The sequence below is a fragment of the Schistocerca nitens genome, chromosome 1 (genome assembly GCF_023898315.1).
Source record: "Schistocerca nitens isolate TAMUIC-IGC-003100 chromosome 1, iqSchNite1.1, whole genome shotgun sequence".
Taxonomy (NCBI): domain Eukaryota; kingdom Metazoa; phylum Arthropoda; class Insecta; order Orthoptera; family Acrididae; genus Schistocerca; species Schistocerca nitens.
In genome coordinates, this window is record NC_064614.1 from 739072832 (window position 1) to 739094918 (window position 22087).

Sequence of the window (22087 nt, forward strand, 5' to 3'; positions counted from 1 at the left end):
CAAAGCAGAGAGCTGTCATTGAGTTTCTTTGGCGGAAAACCAGAGCATCGCAGATATTAATAGGCTATGGAGACCTAGCAGTGAACAAAAGCACGGTGAACCGTTGGGCAAAGCGTCTGTCAACATCGCAACAAGGTCGAGCAAACCTGTCCGTTCTCCCGCGTGCCAGCCTGCCGCACTCCGCTGTGACTTCTGCAATGTTGGAACGTGCGGACACTCTCATTCGGGGTGGTCGACGGATCACACTCAAACACCTCTCTGCTCAACTGGATGTCTCTGTTGATGGTTTTGACACTCTCATCCACCAGTTGGGGTACGCAAAGGAGTGTTCCCACTGGGTTCCTCGCCGCCTAATAGCTGACCGTAAAGAGCAATGAAGGACCATCTATACGGAATTGTTTGTGTAATTCACAGGGAGCAGTATGCAGCTGATCGGAAGCTTATTGGTACGGGAAGGCGTTGGCCCTGACGTCGACCACGAGGGCATACAGGACCTCCGAATGAGGTGGGGTAAGGCAGTCGCATAGAACGGAGATTATGTTAAAAAATAGGGTTTTGTAGCAATAAGAGTGGGGAATAAGATGGTGTATTGGAATACTGAATAAAAGAAATCTGCTTTCAGAAAAAAAGTTGGGTAATTTATTGAACGCCCCTCGAAAATTTGAATACAAGTGGGAAGAATGTTTCTATAACCTCTGTGAATGGCAAAGATGAGCATTTCTTTTGGAGTGACCCTCGCAGTTCATCCTGGGATCTCATACACGACGTGCACTGGACAAGCCGTTGAAATCTTTGTCACTGGGTCATAGGCAGTAAAGATACATCTGTCGACAGGTGGACGCGCTGATGGACGGCATCGACTTCTACACGAAGATCTCGCGCGCGCGCTTCGAGGAGCTGTGTATGGACCTGTTCCGGTCGACGCTGCCACTGGTCGAGAAGGCGCTGGCGGACGCGCACCTCAGCAAAGCGGCGGTGCACGACGTCGTGCTGGTCGGCGGGTCGACGCGCATCCCGCGCGTGCAGTCCATGCTGCGCGACATGTTCAACGGCAAGCAGCTCTATGCCTCCATCAACCCGGACGAGGCCGTCGCCTACGGCGCGGCCGTCCAGGTCCTCTCAGCCGCTTTTTCTCACTACGAACTTGCTCTGTAGGCGTACGCTATCAAGACTCTCTGGGCGGTGGTTGATGGGAGTAGCGGAATAGATGCACGAGGGCTGTTCAGAAAGTATCCGACTTTTATTTACGAAATCAATCTTTATTCAGGAACAATTGTTGGACACTTGCCACATTCGAGGTAGTCCCCTCGAGCTTATACACACCTCTCCCAACACTCCTGCAACTGATGGAAGTATCGCTGGAAAGTCTCTGTTGGTATGGTGCGCAGCTGCTTCAATGAATTCTGCATAGTGCCTTCCCTGTTCCGAAATCTAGTCCCTTTTCAGAGTATTTTTCAGTTAACGGAAAAGTCGGAAGTCACTTGAAGTTACGTCACGGGAACAGGGAAGCTGACAAACCACAGCCGTGTTGTGTTTGGGAAAAAAACTCTGAATTAATTGAGAATAATGAGCGGGTGCATTATCGTCGTGAAGTTGCCAACTGCCTGCTGCCCGCAAGACCGGCCGTTTATGTCTCGCTGCTTCACGAAGGCGACGCAGAATCTCTTGATAGTACTCCTTATTGGCATTAGTATCGTCTGAAGCGCACTCGTGATGGACCATGCAATCGTGCTAAAAATATTAAAATTAAAAAAAAAAGGATGGTCAGCATGACCATACAATGTAAGCTTTCACGGCCGGTATTGTCTTCACTTAAAACTTCCGGGCTGACAGGCCGTGGTCAAAGTATAAAACTCTCTCCTGACGTTTCGTCTCCGACTGCGGGAGACATCCTCGGAGGTAAAGCGGCGAACTGCGAAGAGAACTCGAGGAAGCGCTGATTATATAGGCAGTACAGAGGGCGCCACTGTCGATCACGTGGCGTCGGCTATGAGATTGTCTCCGATAATGCCAACATTCTCGATTGAAAGTAATCGATTGTCACGCTTGCGGTGTAACGCTGACATCCAAATTTAATCCAGTTTAACACCTTCGTCTTTCCTGTTAAAATTATTACGATGTTTATCAATCTCAATAGCTTCTCTATACAAGCGTGCATAATAATGCGAGGTTTTTGATATGACGCTCGTCTCGCTGAATTTTATTTCATGATCACCTTCCTGGTAAACATGTTTCGCTACGGCCGACTTATCCGTGTGACCCAGGCGGCAATTCCTTTCATGTTCGACAAGGCGGGTGTTCACACTTCTCTTTGTGGTACCGATATAAACCTCGCCACAACTACAAGGAATTTTATATACCCCGGTGTAGCCAAAGGGTGTCGTGCATCTTTTGCCGATCTTAAAAATTCTTTTATTTTCCTAGTAGGTCTGAAAATAATTTCCACCCCATACTTGCCTAAAACTTTCCCAATGCGATCTGTGACCTTACTACTGAACGGAAGAAAAACTTTGCCCTTGGACGACTGTTGTTCGTCGTTACTCCTGATTCTCTGCCTAGAGCGAAGTGCTCAATCCATATCCTTGCTAGAATAGCCATTCTTCACGAAAGTTGACCGTAAATGTTCAATCTCATCTTTTAAATAAACAGGTTCACAAATTTTGTACGCCCTGTCTAACAAAGTTTACATTACACCTCTTTTTTGTCTAGGGTGGTGGTTTGAATCTTTGTGTAGATAACGATCAGTATGTGTGGGCCTTCTATGCACCTTATGGCCCAACGTTCCGTCCCGTCGTGTAATCACAGTCACATCCAGGAAATTCAATTGCCCATTCCTTTCCGTCTCCTTAGTGAATTGGATTTTCGGATTAATGCTGTTTAAATGTGTCAGGAAGGCATCCAACTCCTCTGCTCCGTGTGTCCATACTACGAACGTGTCATCGACGTAGCGATACCATCTGGCTGGTCTCTTACTGGCAGTCTGCAACACCCGTTGTTCAAAAGTCTCCATAAATAAGTTGGCCACAGCAGGACTGAGAGGACTGCCCACAGCCACCCCGTCAATCTGTTCATAAAAGTTATTATTGTATTGAAAGTATTGGATGTCAGCGTAGCACCGCAAGCGTGACGATCGATTACTTTCAATCGAGAATGTTGGCATTATCGGAGACAGTCTCATAGCCGACGCCACGTGATCGACAGTGGCGCCCTCTGTACTGCCTATATAATCAGCGCTTCCTCGAGTTCTCTTCGCAGTTCGCCGCTTTACCTCCGAGGATGTCTCCCGCAGTCGGAGACGAAACGTCAGGAGAGAGTTTTATACTTCGACCACGGCCTATCAGCCCGGAAGTTTTAAGTGGAGGTCAGCATGACTTTTACATTACTGCGGACCTGCCTCGATTCTTTTGGTGTTGGAGATGATAAACCAGTTACTCATAACCAATCATCACTGTGTTAAGAAAGTTAGGGTTACTGTTCACAATACCCAACGTGTCCTGTGTGATCTCCGAACGAAGTTCCTTCTGCTCAATATTTTGCAATTTGGGCACAGATTTTGCTGGCATCCTCCTGACGTCCATATATTCCGTTAAAGTTGAAAGAATGGATTCAATATTAATTTTAACCTCGTCTGCAAGTTTTGTGATTGTGATTCGTCTATTCTGCATCAGGAGGGTCCGTACGTGATCAATAACAACATCATTTTCAGATGCTGTGGGTCGTCGTTATTCACTGATGCTCGGTTATCTTTGAAACACTTGTTATTTGTGTGATACCCATTGCTTTGCCACTACTTGTCGAATCTTGCGGATTGTTTTAACTTCAGAATCGACAAACTTAAAACAAACTTTGATGCGACAACGTTGTTCCATTTTTCCTGGCATTTTGCCCACGACACAAAGTTAGAAGACTGCCACTTACGTGTGTTCACTTTTCAACGGCTGTCCAGCAACTGTTTGTTTCGGCTGCTGCGGAAAAAATACCTACCAACATAGAGAGCGCGTGCGCCCCGATACTGTAGTTGGTTTCAACAATAAAAAATAAGGTCGGATACTTTCTGAACAGCTCTCGTACTTTTTAATCTTTGGTGCCTCACAATGTACCCTTATAAACTATCAGTTACTTTAGTCGAACTGTACCCTAGATTTACTTTTTCTCCGATTTCATCCAATGCCTCTCCACTGATTGTCCAGTCTACCACCTATTATTCAGCGTTCTTTTATAGCACCACATTTGTTGGTCCTTTTAGCTGTCCATGTTCCATTTCCATATAAAGCTACACTCCAGACAAAACACCGTCTAAAATGAGTTTAACTTTTACGTCTTATGTTCAACAAATTCTCTTTTATTCCAAATTGGAGCTCGCGAATTATGGAAGTCCTCGGACAGTCTCGATGGGGCGCGGATGATGTTTTAAGAGAATTGTGCGTATCAAATCAGGAGCTGCTGATCTTTAGAGATCAATCAACTTGTTCCGCCAGTATGGGAAACTTTGAAAGAGTTCGCATAAGAGAACACTTCACAATTCTCGGTGAGCTCCAGTAATGTGGTCACCAAGAAAAGACACAAAAACTTCTAAATAGCACAGTAGACGGTGTGTTGCCTGCTTGTAAGTAGTCTGTGAAAAGTTTATAGTAGCTGTCCATTACCAAACAAGTCCAATGAATATTAGAACGACAAAAAAATCTATCTTGAAAAGGATAACTATTTTGGGCGGCTGTCCAATAGCATCAACACAGTAGCAGTCTGGTGAATACCAAAGTCCTGGCACCAGAACTCAGTGAGGCTAAGGTCTCAGCTCTGCTTCTCTGTGGATGGCTGGAAGCGCAAAGTCGACTTCGTAGGGCGACAGTTGGGCACTGTTGGGAACTGGTCGTTTAAATACAATGCCAGCAGAAAAATCTGTTTGGGAACACTTGATAGGGCAGAAGCAAATACTGGGTACCCACAATCAAAGTTCCAGATTCAGAATGCTGTGGACAAAGAACCACTACGCAGAATGACGTCAGATTTGAACGGCATATTATTGACGCAGGGGAAACGTGTTGGAATAAAAAAAATTTAACGAAAATTTTACCAATAGATGACGCTGTAGGCGTCTTAACGTAAATGAGGTCGGCTACAATTGGCTCATGAATCGCAATACAATGGCTCTGATTTGAGTTCGGCAGTGTTCAATTTTCTTGACTGCACGAGTTCGGCAGTCAACAGTTGTGGCACAGTTAGTTAAGTAAAGCTATCCATAACGGCAAGTTCGTACCACATCGGATGGGAAAAATCGGTTTTTAATTGTTATGAGACAAAAACCGCATAGAAAGCAAAATGACATCAGTTTTTAATCGTCCTGCGGCCAAAACACGCATAAAAAGCAGAATGGCTTTGGTTTCTAATTGTCGTGAAACAGATGCAATACATGTTCAATACGCTGTCCACCGTTACCTGCCACAAGCTGAAATCGAGAAACAGCATGTTCACGACAAATCTGAGTGTCTAGGGGGTCACGTTAGAATGCGTTGCACAGAGCGTGCCTTCAGTTCAGCTATGTTCGCAACTGGAACACCGAACACGACATTTTTCAGATAACCGCACAGACAGAAGTCATCCGGATAAAGATCAGGTGATCTAGACGGCCAGGGAATCTGGAAGGCTAGGAAAATGACGGCTGATAATTCTAGTATTCCCGAAATGCCACTGCAGCAGCCGCCTCACTGGTTGCGCAGTGTGCGGAGGAGTGCTTTTCATGCTGTTGAAACGTCGGAATGACGTTGGTGCGCAAAAGACTCTTATACAGTTACCAGTGACGGTACAAGTAACAAGACACGCGGGTCTCATATGCTCGAAAAAATATGGGCCTGCGATAAACGATGCCCACAGAATGAAGTAGCACTAGTTGATGCACATGCGGATTTTCCGTTGCCAACATTCTGCAATCGTGCGTATTGACATCTGTCCACAGAATGTTCCATGGCTATTCATTGTCCACTTCCATGCGAGCAAGAAAATCCAGTGGGAACGTTTGTTTTGCTGGCAGGTCAGTAGGAAACAACTCCTGAACATGAATGATTTTGTAATAACAGCAATGAAGAATACTGTTGTTGTTGTGGTCTTCAGTCCAGAGACTGGTTTGATGCAGCTCTCCATGCTACTCTATCCTGCGTAAGCTTCTTAATCTCCCAGTACCTACTGCAACCTACATCCTTCTGAATCTGCTTAGTGTAATCATCTCTTGGTCTCCCTCTACGATTTTTACCCTCCACGCTGCCCTCCAATACCAAATTGGTGATACCTTGATGCCTCAGAACATGTCCTACCAACCGATCCCTTCTTCTAGTCAAGTTGTGCCACAAATTTCTCTTCTCTCCAATTCTATTCAATACCTCCTCATTAGTTATGTGATCTACCCATCTAATCTTCAGCATTCTTCTGTAGCACCACATTTCAAAAGCTTCTATTCTCTTCTTGTCCAAACTATGTTTCACTTCCATACATGTTTCACTTCCATACATGGCTACACTCAAACAAATACTTTCAGAAACGACTTCCTGACACTTAAATCTATACTCGATGTTAACAAATTTCTCTTCTTCAGAAACGCTTTCCTTGCCATTGCCAGTCTACATTTTATATCCTCTCTACTTCGACCAACATCATTTATTTTGCTCCCCAAATAGCAAAACTCTTTTACTACTTTATGTGTCTCATTTCCTAATCTAATTCCCTCAGCATCACCCGACTTAATTCGACTACATTCCATTATCCTCGTTTTGCTTTTGTTGATCTTATACCCTCCTTTCAAGACACTGTCCATTCCGTTCAACTGCACTTCCAAGTCCTTTGCTGTCTCTGACAGAATTACAATGTCATCGGCGAACCTCAAAGTTTTTATTTCTTCTACATGGATTTTAATTCCTACTCCGAATTTTTCTTTTGTTTCCTTTACTGCTTGCTCAATATACAGATTGAATAACATCGGGGAGAGGCTACAACCCTGTCTCACTCTCTTCCCAACCACTGCTTCCCTTTCATGCCCCTCGACTCTTATAACTGCCATCTGGTTTCTGTACAAATTGTAAATAGCCTTTCGCTCCCTGTATTTTACCCCTGCCAATATTAGATAGGATTTTATGCACCGTGCTTGCAGGCACGTCAAACGTTCGGGGAATTCCCCGTGCATTAAATGTTTGCAAACCACCGCTTACCTCTCCTGCAGTGCTGTGACCACATGTTCGACATATTTCGTATTAAGTGTTTTCCTCCCTTTGCCACATTGCACTTCGAAAGAACGTGTGTTTTAGAATTTTGTAATCATTTTCTCCAGATCCTTAGCAGATATCGGACCAATACCAATTTTCATACACTCAACTGTCCGGAAGTTGTGCAAGGCTACCGGCGCACAGTCACTGTTCTCGTAAAAGAGCTGTACCAGCAGCGCGCGATCCCTCATGGAGACAGTCACTTTGGGCGTCTCGCACGGAAACTGAGGATCAACCGTGTGCCGCGCGTCAGTAGGTGTGCATATTCTGACGCTTACAGCTCCATCTATTGGTAAAATTTTCGTTAATTTTTTTGTTCCATGACGTTTCGCCCGGCGCCAATAATACGCTGATCAAATCTGACGTCATTCTGAGCAGAGCTTCTCTTTCTGCATCGTTTTGAAACTGGGACTTCAGTTATAGACTCCCTGTAGATCCGCGCTGGGAACGGCTCCTAGGAGCGATGTGGCTGCCGCCTATCAGTGAGGTGAGCGCCTCTGCTCGCAGCAGCGGCATCCATAGGTACCCCTGACAATACGCTTGTGTTGTTGTTGTCGTCCGGGACTACACTGAAGAGCCAAAGAAACTGGTACACCTGCCTAGTATCGTGCAGGGCTCCCGCGAGCACGCAGAAGTGCCGCAGTGCGACGTGGCATGGACTCGACTAATGTCTGAAATAGTGCTGGAGGGAACTGACACCATGAATCGTGCAGGGCTGTCCATGAATCCGTAAGAGTACGAGGAATGGAGATCTCTTCTGAACACCCCTCCAGATATGCTCATTAATATTCATGCCTGGGGAGTTTGGTGGCCAGCGGAGGTGCTTAATTTCGGAAGAGTCTTCCTGAAGCCACTCTGTAGCAATTTTGGACGTGTGGGGGGTCGCATTGTCTTGCTACAATTGCCCAAGTCCGTCGAAATGCACAATAGACATGAATAGATGCAGGTAATCTGACAGGATGATTACATACGTATCACCTATCAAAGTCGTTATAGACGTATCAGAGGTCCCATATCACTCCAACTGCACATGCCCCTCATCATTACAGAGTCTCAATCAGCTCGAACAGTCGCCTGCAGACATTCAGGTTCTATGGAGTCATGAGGTAGTCTCCATACCCATACATGTCTATCCGCTCGATACAATTTGAAACGAGAGTCGTCCGACCAGGCAACAAGTTTCCAATCGTCATCAGTCCAATGTCGGTGTTGACGGGCCCGGGCGATGCGTAAAGCTTTGTGTCGTGCACTCATGTACAAGAGTGGGCTCTCGGCTCCGAAAGCCCATATCGATGATGTTTCGTTGAATGGTTCGCTAGCTGACACTTGTTGATGGTCCAGCATTGAATCTTGCAGCAATTTGCGGAAGGGTTGCGCTTCTGTCACGCTGAACGATTCTCTTCAGTCGTCGTTGAGCCCGTTCTTGCAGGGTCTTTTTCCGGCGGATTCCTGATATTCACGGTACACTCGTGAAATGATTGTACGGGAAAATGCCAACTTCATCGCTACCTCAGAGATGCTGTGTCCGGTCGTTGGTGCGCCGATTGTAACACCACGTTCAAACTCACTTAAATGTTGATAACCTGCCATTGTAGCAGCAGTAACCGATCTAACAACTGCGTCAGACTCTTCTTGTCTTATATAGACGTTGCCGACCGCAGCGCCGTGTTCTGCCTATTTACATATCTCTGTATCTGAATACGCATGCCTATACCTGTTTTTTGGCGCTTCAGCGTATTAGCATTTTAGTTCTCACTGCTGTGGTCCCTACGAGCCCGCTTTTCATGCACACACGGCGCTGTCCTGTCATGCTGATGGTCTGTGTGTCCCGACATATCAGCGTTCCCGTATGTGAGTATGAAATTCTAATTAATTACTCTTGCTGCTTGGTAAGCAGAGCTCTTATATCAGATCCCAGATCCAGTAGCCTACTGAAGTTAGTATTGGATAAAAGCGCTGGGATTGACGAATTGTAATTGAAGCCAATAAGCTGAATTTGGTTTCATGTAAACTGAAGGTGTGATGTTTCTGTGTCATCTTTTTACGTACCGACATTGCCTTTGAGCTGTTATTTTCTTTTGTTTCTGGTGGAGATCACAGGCCGTAGTTGCTAGCAGCCAACTAGAGGCATGAGTAAACTGTTAGCGGCATACATTTTCCATCCAGAGATCGTATTGCGGAATCTTTCTGAAAGTAGTTAGATGCTACAGAGCATTTATTGGTAGCATAGAAAAAGTGATAATTTTAATCCTGCCTCGCGGGCCAAACAGAGACTGGCGACCCTTATTTCTTACTTAAGTACTTAACAGTGTTGAGATATAATACAGGTCCGTCAATAAATATTTCCGAGTAAATGTTATGAGCAGTACATTGTGTAGTTTGTCTCATGTGCCGCACATCAGAAACTATGAGTGTATTCTGGCCGAGTCCACGAGTGTGACATCATGGAAACGCCAAGGACGAAATCGCCAGGATATTTCAGAGTTAAAGCTCATATTGACGATTACAAACAGTCACTAATCTCCTGCACCAATCGTGAATGTAACAGGAAAGAGAGAAATTATAGTGATACCAGACGTATTTACGGACACACATTGTAATGTGGCTTAAGGATTATACACTGATTACCATTAATGTCGCAACATCAAATTTTACTTGTTGTGTAAATACAGTGTGTCTCAAATCGTTTGTCAAATTAAAAAAAGGTGATAGTGGGACCACAACTGATTATATTGCGATAGATCACCAGTGGTCGGAAACGCATAGTTATTGTGTTGTGGACATACACACTATACATCGCATATCAACAGCGTAGCTCTTAGTGTTCAAAGCGATGACCGCCCTTCCCAATGCATGTATTGCAAAGGCGCATGCAGTTCTTGGAGGCTGTGCCCGTTGTTTTCCACGGAGGGATGTGGTTTCAGCACGACTGTGCACCAGCCCACTTGATGTCAGTGCCCCCTAGCACCCGAAAAATACGTACCCTCACCGTCTGATTGGAAGGAAAATTTTTTGAAATTTGTGGTAAGGTCTTATGGGACCAAACTGCTAAGGTCATCGGTCCCTAAGCCTACACAGTACTTAATCTAACTTAAACTAACTTACGCTATGGACAACACACACACCCTTACCCGAGGGAGGACTCGAACCTCCGACGGGGTGAGCCGCACGGGCCGTGACAAGGCGCCCTAGACCGTGCGGCCACTCCGCGCGGCGGGAAGTGAAGGTCCTGTTCCATGACCAGCACGATCGCCGGATCGCACACCTCTGGACTTTTTCAAGACTTTGGTGTATGAAACCCCCGTAGAAATGGATGAAGACCTGATTGCTAGGGTCCAAGCTGACTGTCCGCTGGTACATCAGACACCAGGGATCTTTGAAAGAGTGTGGCAAAACGTCATGCACTGTTGCCATGCATTCACTGAGATTAGCGGTCGCCCCTTTGAACAGGTACTATGAGATACGTTGTTATGTGGTTATGCTGTGTATGTCCACAACACGATAAATATGCATTTCCAACCACTGGTTCTCTATCTCAATATAATCGGTTGTGGACTCACTATCACCTGTTTCAGTTTGACCCAAAAGGTTTGAGACACCCTCTCTACTACAGTAGGGAGAATACATGATTAAATTTTCGGGTGATTTGCGGGTATTCAGGATGTGAAATTTATTACACAAAGCTGCCACCAGCCGGCCGCGGTGGTCTAGCGGTTCTGGCGCTGCAGTCCGGAGCCGCGGGACTGCTACGGTCGCAGGTTCGAATCTTGCCTCGGGCATGGGTGTGTGTGATGTCCTTAGGTTAGTTAGGTTTAAGTAGTTCTAAGTCCTAGGGGACTTATGACCTAAGATGTTGAGTCCCATAGTGCTCAGAGCCATTTGAACCATTTTTAGCTGCCACCTCTTGCAGCCACAGTGGCTCTAATACTTCTGAGTGTAGAATTAAACTGATGTTGGTTGACAGATACTGGTCCATCGTTCCATACGGCTTTGATTCTGTGTCCCAGTTCATCGACGGTAGTGGCTAGCGACTTGTCGTGTGACAGCTTCTCGTGAGCCCAGAAAGAGATCTGCTGTCCATGATAAAAGTGGAACATCCTCTGCATTAAGGTGGGTGAACACAGCATGGGCAAGATGCGGTCTTGAATTATCTTGTTTGGCCATAGTGTCATGGAAACCTCGAAGCTAGGGCACTGTCATCAGCCTGATCTTATCGAGTACTCAGTAACATCCATACTAACACTCCAGGGTACTGTTCGCGCATGACTGTGATGAATAGTGTACGTGGTGGACCCCCCCCCCCCCCCCCGGCTAAGTTGAAAACGTTATTGTGAACTAATTTTTTTATTTTTCTTTTCAATTTTTCATTCTAAGGCAGTGAAGTTGTTTTCCACTGCTGAGAGATGTGCGTGGGTCTGGGCTGGTTTGATACCGGAGCCTGCTGGATATGGCCACCTACTCACATTCAGTTCACCTGAATAGCTTTCTTATAGTGAGTACTGCTGACGAGGTAGCACTTTACTGAAGATTCGCTGACTAGGTCATACTTGCAAAGTCCCCTCTAGCAGCCAATCAGATGGTTGTGAATGGTCACGTGGGGGACCCAGGGCCGACTTGGGAAAGTACACTGGCAGCGCCAAGACGCTCTCTTGCTAACCAGGCCTTGACCCAACTGCACGTACCTTCCCGCTTCACCTTATTCGGGTGCTATACCCCTTTAGTCAGGCTGTCGGTAATCTGCCACTAGCTGCATCTTACAGCTGTATCCATTCAGGCTAGATTTAGTGGAATAAACCTGCAGCCAGTGTTTTCGATTTCTGTGTTCTTTTGCTCACTCAGACGTCCACATTCTTCCTCCCTCACGCCATTATCGGCAAATCCTGTACAATACCATACAGCTATGTTGGTTCTGCTGAGAGCCTCCAGACATGTCCATCATATGCTGTGGTGGAATCAGGACTCGTCTGAAAAGCGGACGTGGTGGCACTCCTGTATCCGCTTTGTTGTTTGGCGAACAACCATTGGCCTGCCTTTCTATGCTGCAGTGTCAAGGGAAGCTGCAATAATAGTTGCTGTGCTAAGCGTCCAAGGTGCTCCACAAATTGTTGCACTGTCCATATGAATTCTTGTCTTCCTATTTTCTGACTCGATGTACAAGAGGTGGCAGTAGGTAGGTAATGTTGGTTCAAGCACAGTGTGTGTCACCGATTACATCATCGATGACCTCATCAATGACATGCTCTGTGCTTGAACCGGCACTACATACCTACTGATGGCTGCACAGCCAAGCAAACAATGTACCTGTCTTATAGGATGCTCCTCGCCAGGGGTTTGTTGAGATCCCATATGGTGTTGAGCATTGTCCTCCTATGAATTCCACATTCGTATAACAGTCGTGAGATTCAGATGTGAACACCGAGCGAGGTGGCGCAGTGGTTAGCACACTGGATTCGCATTCGGGAGGACGACGGTTCAATCCCGCGTCCGGCCATCCTGATTTAGGTTTTCTGTGATTTCCCCAAATCGCTCCAGGTAAATGCCGGGATGGTTCCTCTGAAAGGGCAAGGCCGACTTCCTTCCCTGGTACGACGAGACCGATGACCTCGCAGTTTGGTCTCTTCCCACAACCAACCCAACCCCAACCCAGATGTGAGCAGTAATATTATGGAGCGATAAACCACAATATTTACAGGCCATGATCCTGTCATTCCGTCCCACAAAAACATAACATGATCTTTGAACAAATAAACAACATTCAGATGCATAGTAACATCTTTAACTTTTGTCATGGGATAGCGACATTCACATACACAGATGGCAGTAGTATTTCATACATAAGGTATAAAAGAGCTGTGCACTGGCAGAGCTGTCATTTGTACTCAAGTGATTCACGTGAAAAGGTTTGGGACGTGATCATGGCTACATGGCAGAACTTAACAGACTTTGAACGCAGATTGGTAGTTGGAGCTAGATGCATGGGACATTGCATTTCGGAAATCGTTAACGAATTCAATACTCCAAGATCCTTAGTGTCAAGAGTGTGCCAAGAATAACAAATTTCAGGCATTATCTCTCACCACAGTCAACGCAGCGGCCGACGGCCTTCACTTAACGACCAAGAGCAGGTGTTTGAATACATTGTCAGTGCTAACAGACAAGCATCACTACGTGAAATAACAGCAGAAATCAACGTGAGACGTACGACGAACTTATTGGGTTGTTTTCGGGGGAGGAGACCAGACAGTGAGGTCATCGGTCTCATCGGATTAGGGAAGGAAGAGGAAGGAAGTGGGCCGTGCCCTTTCAAAGGAACCATCCCGGCATTTGCCCGGAGCGATTTACGGAAATCACGGAAAACCTAAACCAGGATGGCCGGACGTGGGGCTGAACCGTGGTCCTCCCGAATGCGAGTCCAGTGTGCTAGCCACTGCGCCACCTCGCTCGGTGACGAACTTATTCATTGGGACAGTAAGGCGAAGTCTGGCGTCAGTGGGCTATGGTAGCAGACAACCGATGGGAGTGCCATTGCTTAACAGCACGACATCAAATGTAAGCACCTCCCCTGGCCTCGTGACCATATCGATTGGACCCTAGACGACTGGAAAACAGCGGCCTGTTCAGATGAGTCCCGATTTCAGTTCTAAAAGTTTATGGTACGGTTCGGGTGTGGCGCAGGCCCCACGAAGCCATGGACCTAGGTTTTCAACAGGACAACTGTGCAAGCTGGTCCTGGCTCCACAACGTTGTGGCCTGTGTTTACATGGAGCGGACTGGGACCTCTGGCCCAACTGAACCGATCATTGACTGAAAATGCTTTATTAGGCTGCTTGGAGACCATTTGCAACTATTCATTGACTTCATGTTCCCAGAAAACAATGAAATTTGTGTAGATGACAATGCGCCACTTCACCAGGCCACAATTATTCGTGATTGATTTGAAGGACATTCTGCATAATTTAAGCGAATGATTTAGCCACTCGGATCGCCCGACATGAGTTTTATCGAACATTTATGGGACATAACCGAGACGTCAGGTCAGTACATGTACAAAATCCTGCACTGGCAACAGTTTCGCATTTATGGCCGGTTATAGGGGCAGCATGGCTCAATATTTCTGCTTGGGACTTCCAATGACTTGTTAAGTCCATGACACGTCGAGTAACTGCACTAAGCTTGGCTTGACTTCTGTCACCTCAATGTAATATTATGTTGATAAATAACAACATAATACTTAGAGACGTTATTACAGCTTTGTCAGGCATTTCCTGTCAACAAGTAGGATAAATACAAGAAAATAGATTTGAGGCTCCAGAAAACGATACAGCACATAAAGTTCAACCAGACTTGCAAGAGGAACAACTTAAATCGAAACCAGCCACAGAAACGCTGAAATTATATGCAGAAAAGTGTTGGTTACTAAATGAGGTTAAGAGGCTGTATTCGAAGAAGCCGTACCTGAACGCGATACTGTGCGAAACATAGTACGTAAGAAATTCTACAGTCCTCATTGCAACTGATAGAAAAAAACTGAACACAACATATACACAGCAATGAAACAATAAACAACACATCCATGAGTTCGATGATGCATAAAAACTCACAAATCCCAAAGCGGAAAATGCACACAACACACATAAACAACGACAACAGCACACACAAACAAAGTACATGTTACTCTATGACTTATATAATTAGTTGGACACACGGAGTGGGAAGCTCACTAAAGAAGCAGGGTCTCCATTAAGCATATAAAACTGTGCAAACTCACCAAACTAACTTACGCCAACCAACAATCAAAGGGGCAAATTCTAGGGATAAAAAAAAATATTGACTTGAATGTCAAAGTTGTAATGCAGTATACATAGGCGTGACATGCAGAAATTTTAGAACAGTACAAAGAACATGTCAGGTATTGGATGTATGAAACAAACCATTTCAGATTTGCAGAGCACTTAAAACATCATCTTACCAGCTTGCAACAAGATATGAAAATCATCGAGATAATTAACCACAGCAAATGCCTTATAGCAATGAAGGACTACTACCACATTCAGAATCTCTTTGCAGAGAACGAACACATGATAAATGACAAGACACACATCAACAAGTGCTTTGCTAAACTTAATAAAAGAAATGATAACGTACAAAAGTATCCGTTTACACACCTAACGATGTTAATACAAGCCCACACACTTACCCACCCAAACACCCACCCCACCCACTCATCCACCCGAACACGCACCCATACCCACCCACACACCCACCCACCCACACACACACACACACACACACACACACACACACGTACACACATACATACATACATACATACACACACACACATAGAGAGAGTGACGGAGGGGGGGGGGGGGGAGACGTAATCTGCAGCTAAGTGGCTGTGTGTCCATATATTACTATATCACTGATATCACAAACACACTTTCGATAGTTGGCTATAACATTCAATAGCTGGTAACAACATGCAGAAATAACATCAAGCAAATAAGTGTTCATTTCCTAGGGCTGTGCAAACGAAATTTCGTATGGCAGTAAGAAGAAGAAGAACAGCTGTAAAACGGGAAAAAGAACACAAGTAGAGCAGCATCTCCGAAATTTGTAGGTAGCGTGACAGAGACCGAGTGTGGCCTGGTATAGACGAGTAACTCTCTACTCTAGTGCAGGAGAAGAAGGCAGTCCATGGATACAAATGCCCTTTATTGTTTTTTACTTGTAAACATTCAATCTTCTTGTCGCAGCTATTGTTCACTGGAACACTGGTGAGTGTGACAAACATTCCGTCACAGAGTCTCCCTGCAGGTTGACCTCCTAGCACCGTTCTCGTCTGCAACAGCGCATGTCCTCTGACGCCGATTCAAGAGACCTGGCGCCATCTCAAGTGTCCGGGCCCGTGTGCAGAAAAGATTCAAAGCCGCACTCTCAGCCAGTAAAGTCATAGTGACCGTCCTCCGGGACTCTGAAGGAGGTATTCTGTTTGACGTCCTCCCTCACGAATGGCTGTGGCTGGCTGCGTGAGGCCCATCGCCACGTGGCTGAGGATCTCAGTTCAAGTCTCTGAACTTGTGAAGGTGGCTGGGCTTTGACAAGTAGGCAGCACAGTGTAAGGCTGCCAACGCAGTCAGGCAACAGAAGGGCATTCAAAGCTCGGTGATGGTGTGGACTTCTGCATCAAAGGCACGATGAGCGGTCAATAAGTTATGCAACTCTTTTTTTCACGACCAATTTCGGTTGAAGAAATTTGTTGTGAGACACCTTGGAATATTCCCACTCCATTCCCTATAGTTTTATGAAGTTTCGACAGACGTCGGTGCTATACATAGCCTTCAAAATGGCGTTCGTAACGGAGGTGTGTTCCAACCAGAGTTGAGTTTCTTTCGACGGAATACCAGAGCATCGCAGATACAGGCGCTTACGGAATCTCTACGGAGACGTTGGAGTAAAAAAAAGCAGGGTGAGTCGTTGGGAGAGGCGTCTGTCATCTTCCCAACGAGGTCGAGGAAACCTGTCCGATCTCAAGCGTGCCGGATGGCCCGCATGCGGCTGTCACTCCTGCTGTGTTGGAACGTGCGGACGCTCTCATTCGAGGTGATCGGCGTATCACAATCAAACATCTCGCTGCGCAGCTGGGCTTCTCTGATGGAAGTGCTGACATAATTGTCCACCGATTGGGGTACTCAAAGGTGACTGCCCGATTGGGTCCTCGCCATCTAACAGAAAACCATGAAGTGCAATGGTGCAATCAAAGACTATTTGTGCGGAATTGCTTGTGCGTTATGAGGCTGTTCGTGACAATTTTTATCGAACATCGTTATAGGTGACGAAACATGGCTTCATCACTTGGAACCGGTAACAAAACGGTAACTCATGAAGTGGCGCCACACCATCTCTGCTCCGAAGAAAAATTCTAAGCCGGTATAGTCATTGCGACGGTCTTCTGGGACTCTGAGGGAGTTACTCTGTTTGATGTCCTCTCTCATGGTGTTACGATCAACTCGGAAAGTGTCTCTGATACAGTACCCTCAGGAAATTGAAGAAACGACTTCAGCGTGTTTGTCGTCACAAAAACGCAAACCAACTTCTCGATCTCCATCACAATGCAACGCCTCAAAAAATTCTGCGCACCCGAGAGAAGCTTACGAAACTTCATTGGGCTGTTTTTCCTCATCCACTCTAAGTCCGGATCTCGCACTTTCCGCCGGCCGTTGTGGCCGAGCGGTTCTAGGCGCTTCAGTCTGGAACCGCGCGACTGCAGTTTAGAATCCTGCCTCGGGCATGGATGTGTGTGATGTCATTAAGTTAGTTAGGTTTAAGTAGTTCTATGTTCTAGGGGACTGATGATCTCAGATGTTAAGTCCCATAGTGATCATAGCCATTTGAACCATTTTTTTCGCACTTTCCGAGTTCCATCTGTTTGGCCCAATGAAGTATGTACTGCGCGGGTAGCAGTACGTGGGTGACGGGGAGGTTATTGGTGCAGCAAGACATTGGTTCAAATTCAAGTGGCTCTAAGCACTATGGGACTTAACATCTGAGGTCATCAGTCCCATAGACTTAGAACTACATAAACCAAACTAACCTAAGAACATCGCACACATTGATGCCCGAGGAAGGATTCGAACCGTAGCAGCAGTCTGGTTCCGGACTGAAGTGCCTAGAACCGCTCGGCCACAGCGGCCGGCTAGCAACACATTGGCTCCGGCGTCGACCAGTAGAATGGTACCACGTTGGTATACAGGCCCTCCCAATACGGTGGCGTAAGGCTGTCACATTGAACACGGATTGCGTTAAAAACTAGGGTTTTGTAGCCAAAAGAGTGAGGAATAACATGGTGTGTTGGAACCCTGAATAAAACCAACCTGCTTTCAGAAAAAAATTTGCTGCACTACTTAATGAACGCTCCTCACACATCGTCGTCTTGACGGCAGCATTCCACACTAGCCAGAGATCATTCATGACATAGTCCAGTTGTCCAAAGATGACTGGCTGGCTGTGTAGATATAAATACTGCTACCTGGAGCTGATCATGAGGAGGAAGAAGTTCTGTCGCATTCCTCCATCTCGCAGAAGGTTCTCGGAAGGTGTCAGAATCCGTGGCCTCAGTCATTGCCTCGCGGAAGTAGACTGAAGCACGGAAGCTGCCCACGCTGAAGGGCGCTGTATCAGGCATAAGTCATTGACTGCAGTGATCAGTGCCTGAAATTGGGCGTTCTGGCTACAGGGTCTGTTGGTTCATTGCAGCAGAAACATAAACTAATATTACGTATCAGAAAAGCAGAAAATCCCAGAACAGTTTATAATCTCAATGTATAATGTCGAATATGTGAAACAATTGGTGTGCATTAACACAAATGTGTCGAAATCTCAGGCCAGTGAAGATCACTTGCAATTAAAAAAAGATGAAACACATATGGCACAAGACATTTCTTTAATTCAATTTTAATTAGGTGGATACAAAGTAATAATTGTCAAAGTGATATTGAAATGTGATTTCCGAATGAAAATTCCATTGTGTAATCTTTCCTTATATACAGAACACGAGTGGTGTTATTATGACATATTTTGCACAGTTCTGCTGTAATGATAATGATCTGCATATTCAAATGTGTATGAGGGGTGTTCAGTCCATAATGGAGCACTTTTTTTCTGAAAGCCGATTGCTTTTATTCGGGATTCCAGTGCACCATATTATTCCCTACTCTTTTGACTGCTAAACACTATTTTTTAACACAATCTCCGATCAGTGCGAGGCGTTACGCCGCCGTACTGCGAGGGCCTGTATGCCCGGATGGTACCGCTCTACTGGTCGACGTCGGGGCCAAGGTCTTGCTGCATCAATAACCACCCCACTATCGACGTGCTGCTCCCAGTGGAGTGCATCTTTCATTGGGCCAAACAGATGGAAGTCGGAAAGTGCAAGATCCGGGCTGTGGGGTACACGAGGAAGAACAGGCCTCTCGGGTGCGAAGAGTTGGGTTAGGCCTTGTGTTGTAATGGAGAAGGAAAACTTCGTTAGTATTTTTGTGGCGACAAACACTCTGAAGTAGTTTCTTCAGTTTCCTGAGGGTAGCACAATACACTTCCGCGTTGATCGTTGCGCCATGAGAGAGGAAAAAAATGGTTCAAATGGCTCTGAGCACTATGGGACTTAACTTCTGAGGTCAGCAGTCCCCTAGAACTTAGAACTACCTAAACGTAACTAACCTAAGGACATCACACACATCCATGCCCGAGGCAGGCTTCGAACCTGCGACCGTAGCCGTCGCGCGCGGTTCCAGACTGAAGCGCCTAGAACCGCTCGGCCACGCCGGCCGGCACGAGTGAGGAAATCAAACAGAGTAACCCATTCAGAGTCCCAGAAGGCCTTCACCGTGACTTTACCGGCTGAGTGTACGGCTTTGAACTTTTTCTTGAGTGGAGAGACGGTGTGGCGCCACCCCATGGATCGCCGTTTTGTTTCCGATTCGAAGTGATAGACTTATGGTTCATCGCTTTTGACGATGTTCGATAAAAAATTGTCACGATCAGCCCCGTAACTCGCAAGTAATTCGGCAGAGATGGTCCTTCGTTGGTGTTTATGGTATTCCGCTAGGCGACAGTGAGCAAACACCTCTGAGAGCACAAACTGGTGTCAGCACTACCAACAGAGCAGCGAAGAGTTCGATTGTGATCCGTTGACCACCTCGTATGAGAATTTGCGCACCTTCCCACACTGACAACTGTGAACTGCGTGCGGCTGGCCGGCACGAGGGACATCGGACAGGTTTGGCGACCTGTTGCGATGATGAGAGACGCTTCGCACAACGACTCACCGTGCTTTTGTTAATTGCTAGGTATTCGTAGACATTAAGCAAACGCCTATGAATATCAGCGATGCTCTGGTCTGCCGCAAAAAGAACTCACTGACGGGTCTCTGCTTGGAACGCACCTCCTCTACAGACGCCATTTTGAAGTCTACGTATAGCGCCGCCACCTACCGCAACTTCATGAAGCTATAGAGACTGAAGAGCGAAAAATTTCTTAAATTGGCCAAGGAGAAAACTATTGCATAACTTATTGAACGCCGCGAGTAGTACACTTGATGCTATTTTAATGTTGTTTTTTTGCGTTATACCTTTATTTACTGTGTTGTAAATTTGATGGCCAGCAGTGTCGATGTCGACGTAGAAGGTAATGCGGAGGTGTATGAAAGAGTGGCTGCGTGTGCGGTGCGCAGGCGGCCATCATCAGCGGGGACAAGAGCGCCAACCTGCAGGAGGTGCTGCTGGTGGACGTGACGCCGCTGTCCCTGGGCATCGAGACGGCCGGCGGCATCATGACGGCCGTCGTCGAGCGCAACACGCGCATCCCCTGCTCGCTCACCAAAACCTTCTCCACCTACGCCGACAACCAGCCCGCCGTCACGGTGCAGGTGAGCGCAAACCATTCACACTATGGACTGAACTAGAGGCGCTGTGAAGCCTGGAACGCTCGCAGCTAAAGCGTCGTCACAGCTCGTGGCACGGTGAGCTTCAGGTCTCTCAGGACGCCACAAATTTTACGCAGTGACGAGGTTTTTAACTGTTTTGTCAGCTGAAACCGTACGGGGGGTATCAATGTTATTCTGCATCAGAGCTAAGATGTGAGTTAAATACGAGGCAAAGTAACACAAATGGTCGATCGAAATGCATTTCGCGCAGGAATCAAATGTTTGCAACAAACATACTTACAAACAAAATCGCACTGGAAGATGAAAATACTGTCTACCATGAAAAACCAACCAAAAACTGGATTGTAAACATCATCTGTGGACGCAGCACTCATTTGGGATTATAGAACTTTATTTATTTGCTAATGTAGACGTTTCTAATACTTATAATTTTTTACTTTCGCAGCTGTTACACCCCACATACAGTACACCAGAGTGTTCCGTGGAACATTGGTGTTCCGTGGGAAATGAATAAGTATTCCACGAAAAATTATTAACAACATAGCGTTCCTTTCTCGACATTTTTTCTTATTTTTTAAAAATTTTATATTGATTTCTGTGTTAATGGTTATGATTTAAAATTGAAGTTATCACTGAATAAAACAAATTTTTCTTATTTCTTAAAATTTCATATTTTATTAGCCTTACAAATAAACAAGGTTTTCCATCGAAATACCAGAATTAAAGTATTCTGCCAGAGGAAAAGTTTGGGAACTCCTGCAATACACGGTTTGTACAGTTCTTGGTGTTTCAGACCATAATCTTTATGCGACTCCCATTTTTGGTTTCATATTTACATTTATTCATTCACCCAAAAATCTTTCCAGATTCGTTTATAACTATTTTGTGTGAATGTAGTCGCACACAAGCGCTTGCTCCTACGCACAATTTATCAGTAACATAAAGTCGCTCTTCATATACTTCCAGAAACTGAAAAACTGTACCTGCCGACCAATTTTTTGGCCTTTCTCTCAATAAGGAAACTAAAACATGCGTAAATCGAACGACCTATTGCAGCATTTATTCCACAGTAACTGGGACGTTGTTTCGAAATATAAGGACCAGTCAAATGAAAACGAGATACATTGGAAAAAAGTAAGTAAACTATTTATTATTTCAAAAGTAATCACCATATCTGTTAAGACATTTATCCCACTGTGAGATAAACACGGTCAATGCCTTCATGGAAAAGTGTTTTGCGATTGCTTACGGACCCATGATTGTACCCACGCGTGCACATCTTCGTCCGAAGCAAATCAACAGCCATTAATGTCTTTCCTCTGGGCACCAAAAATATGGAAATCGCATGGGTAGAGATCTGGACTGTACGGAGAATGTGCAAGGGCTTCCCAGC

General features: G+C 45.8%; 1 protein-coding gene across 1 annotated transcript in view; it reads left to right on the forward strand.

The window, feature by feature from the left end:
- Positions 1-22087, forward strand: part of LOC126236920 (heat shock protein 70 B2-like) — a 133766-nt gene that overhangs the window by 80577 nt on the left and 31102 nt on the right. The window contains exons 5-6 of the mRNA XM_049946579.1: positions 835-1113; positions 20482-20676. Of these exons, the coding sequence (XP_049802536.1) occupies positions 835-1113; positions 20482-20676 (474 nt within the window). The remainder of the gene's footprint in view (positions 1-834; positions 1114-20481; positions 20677-22087) is intronic.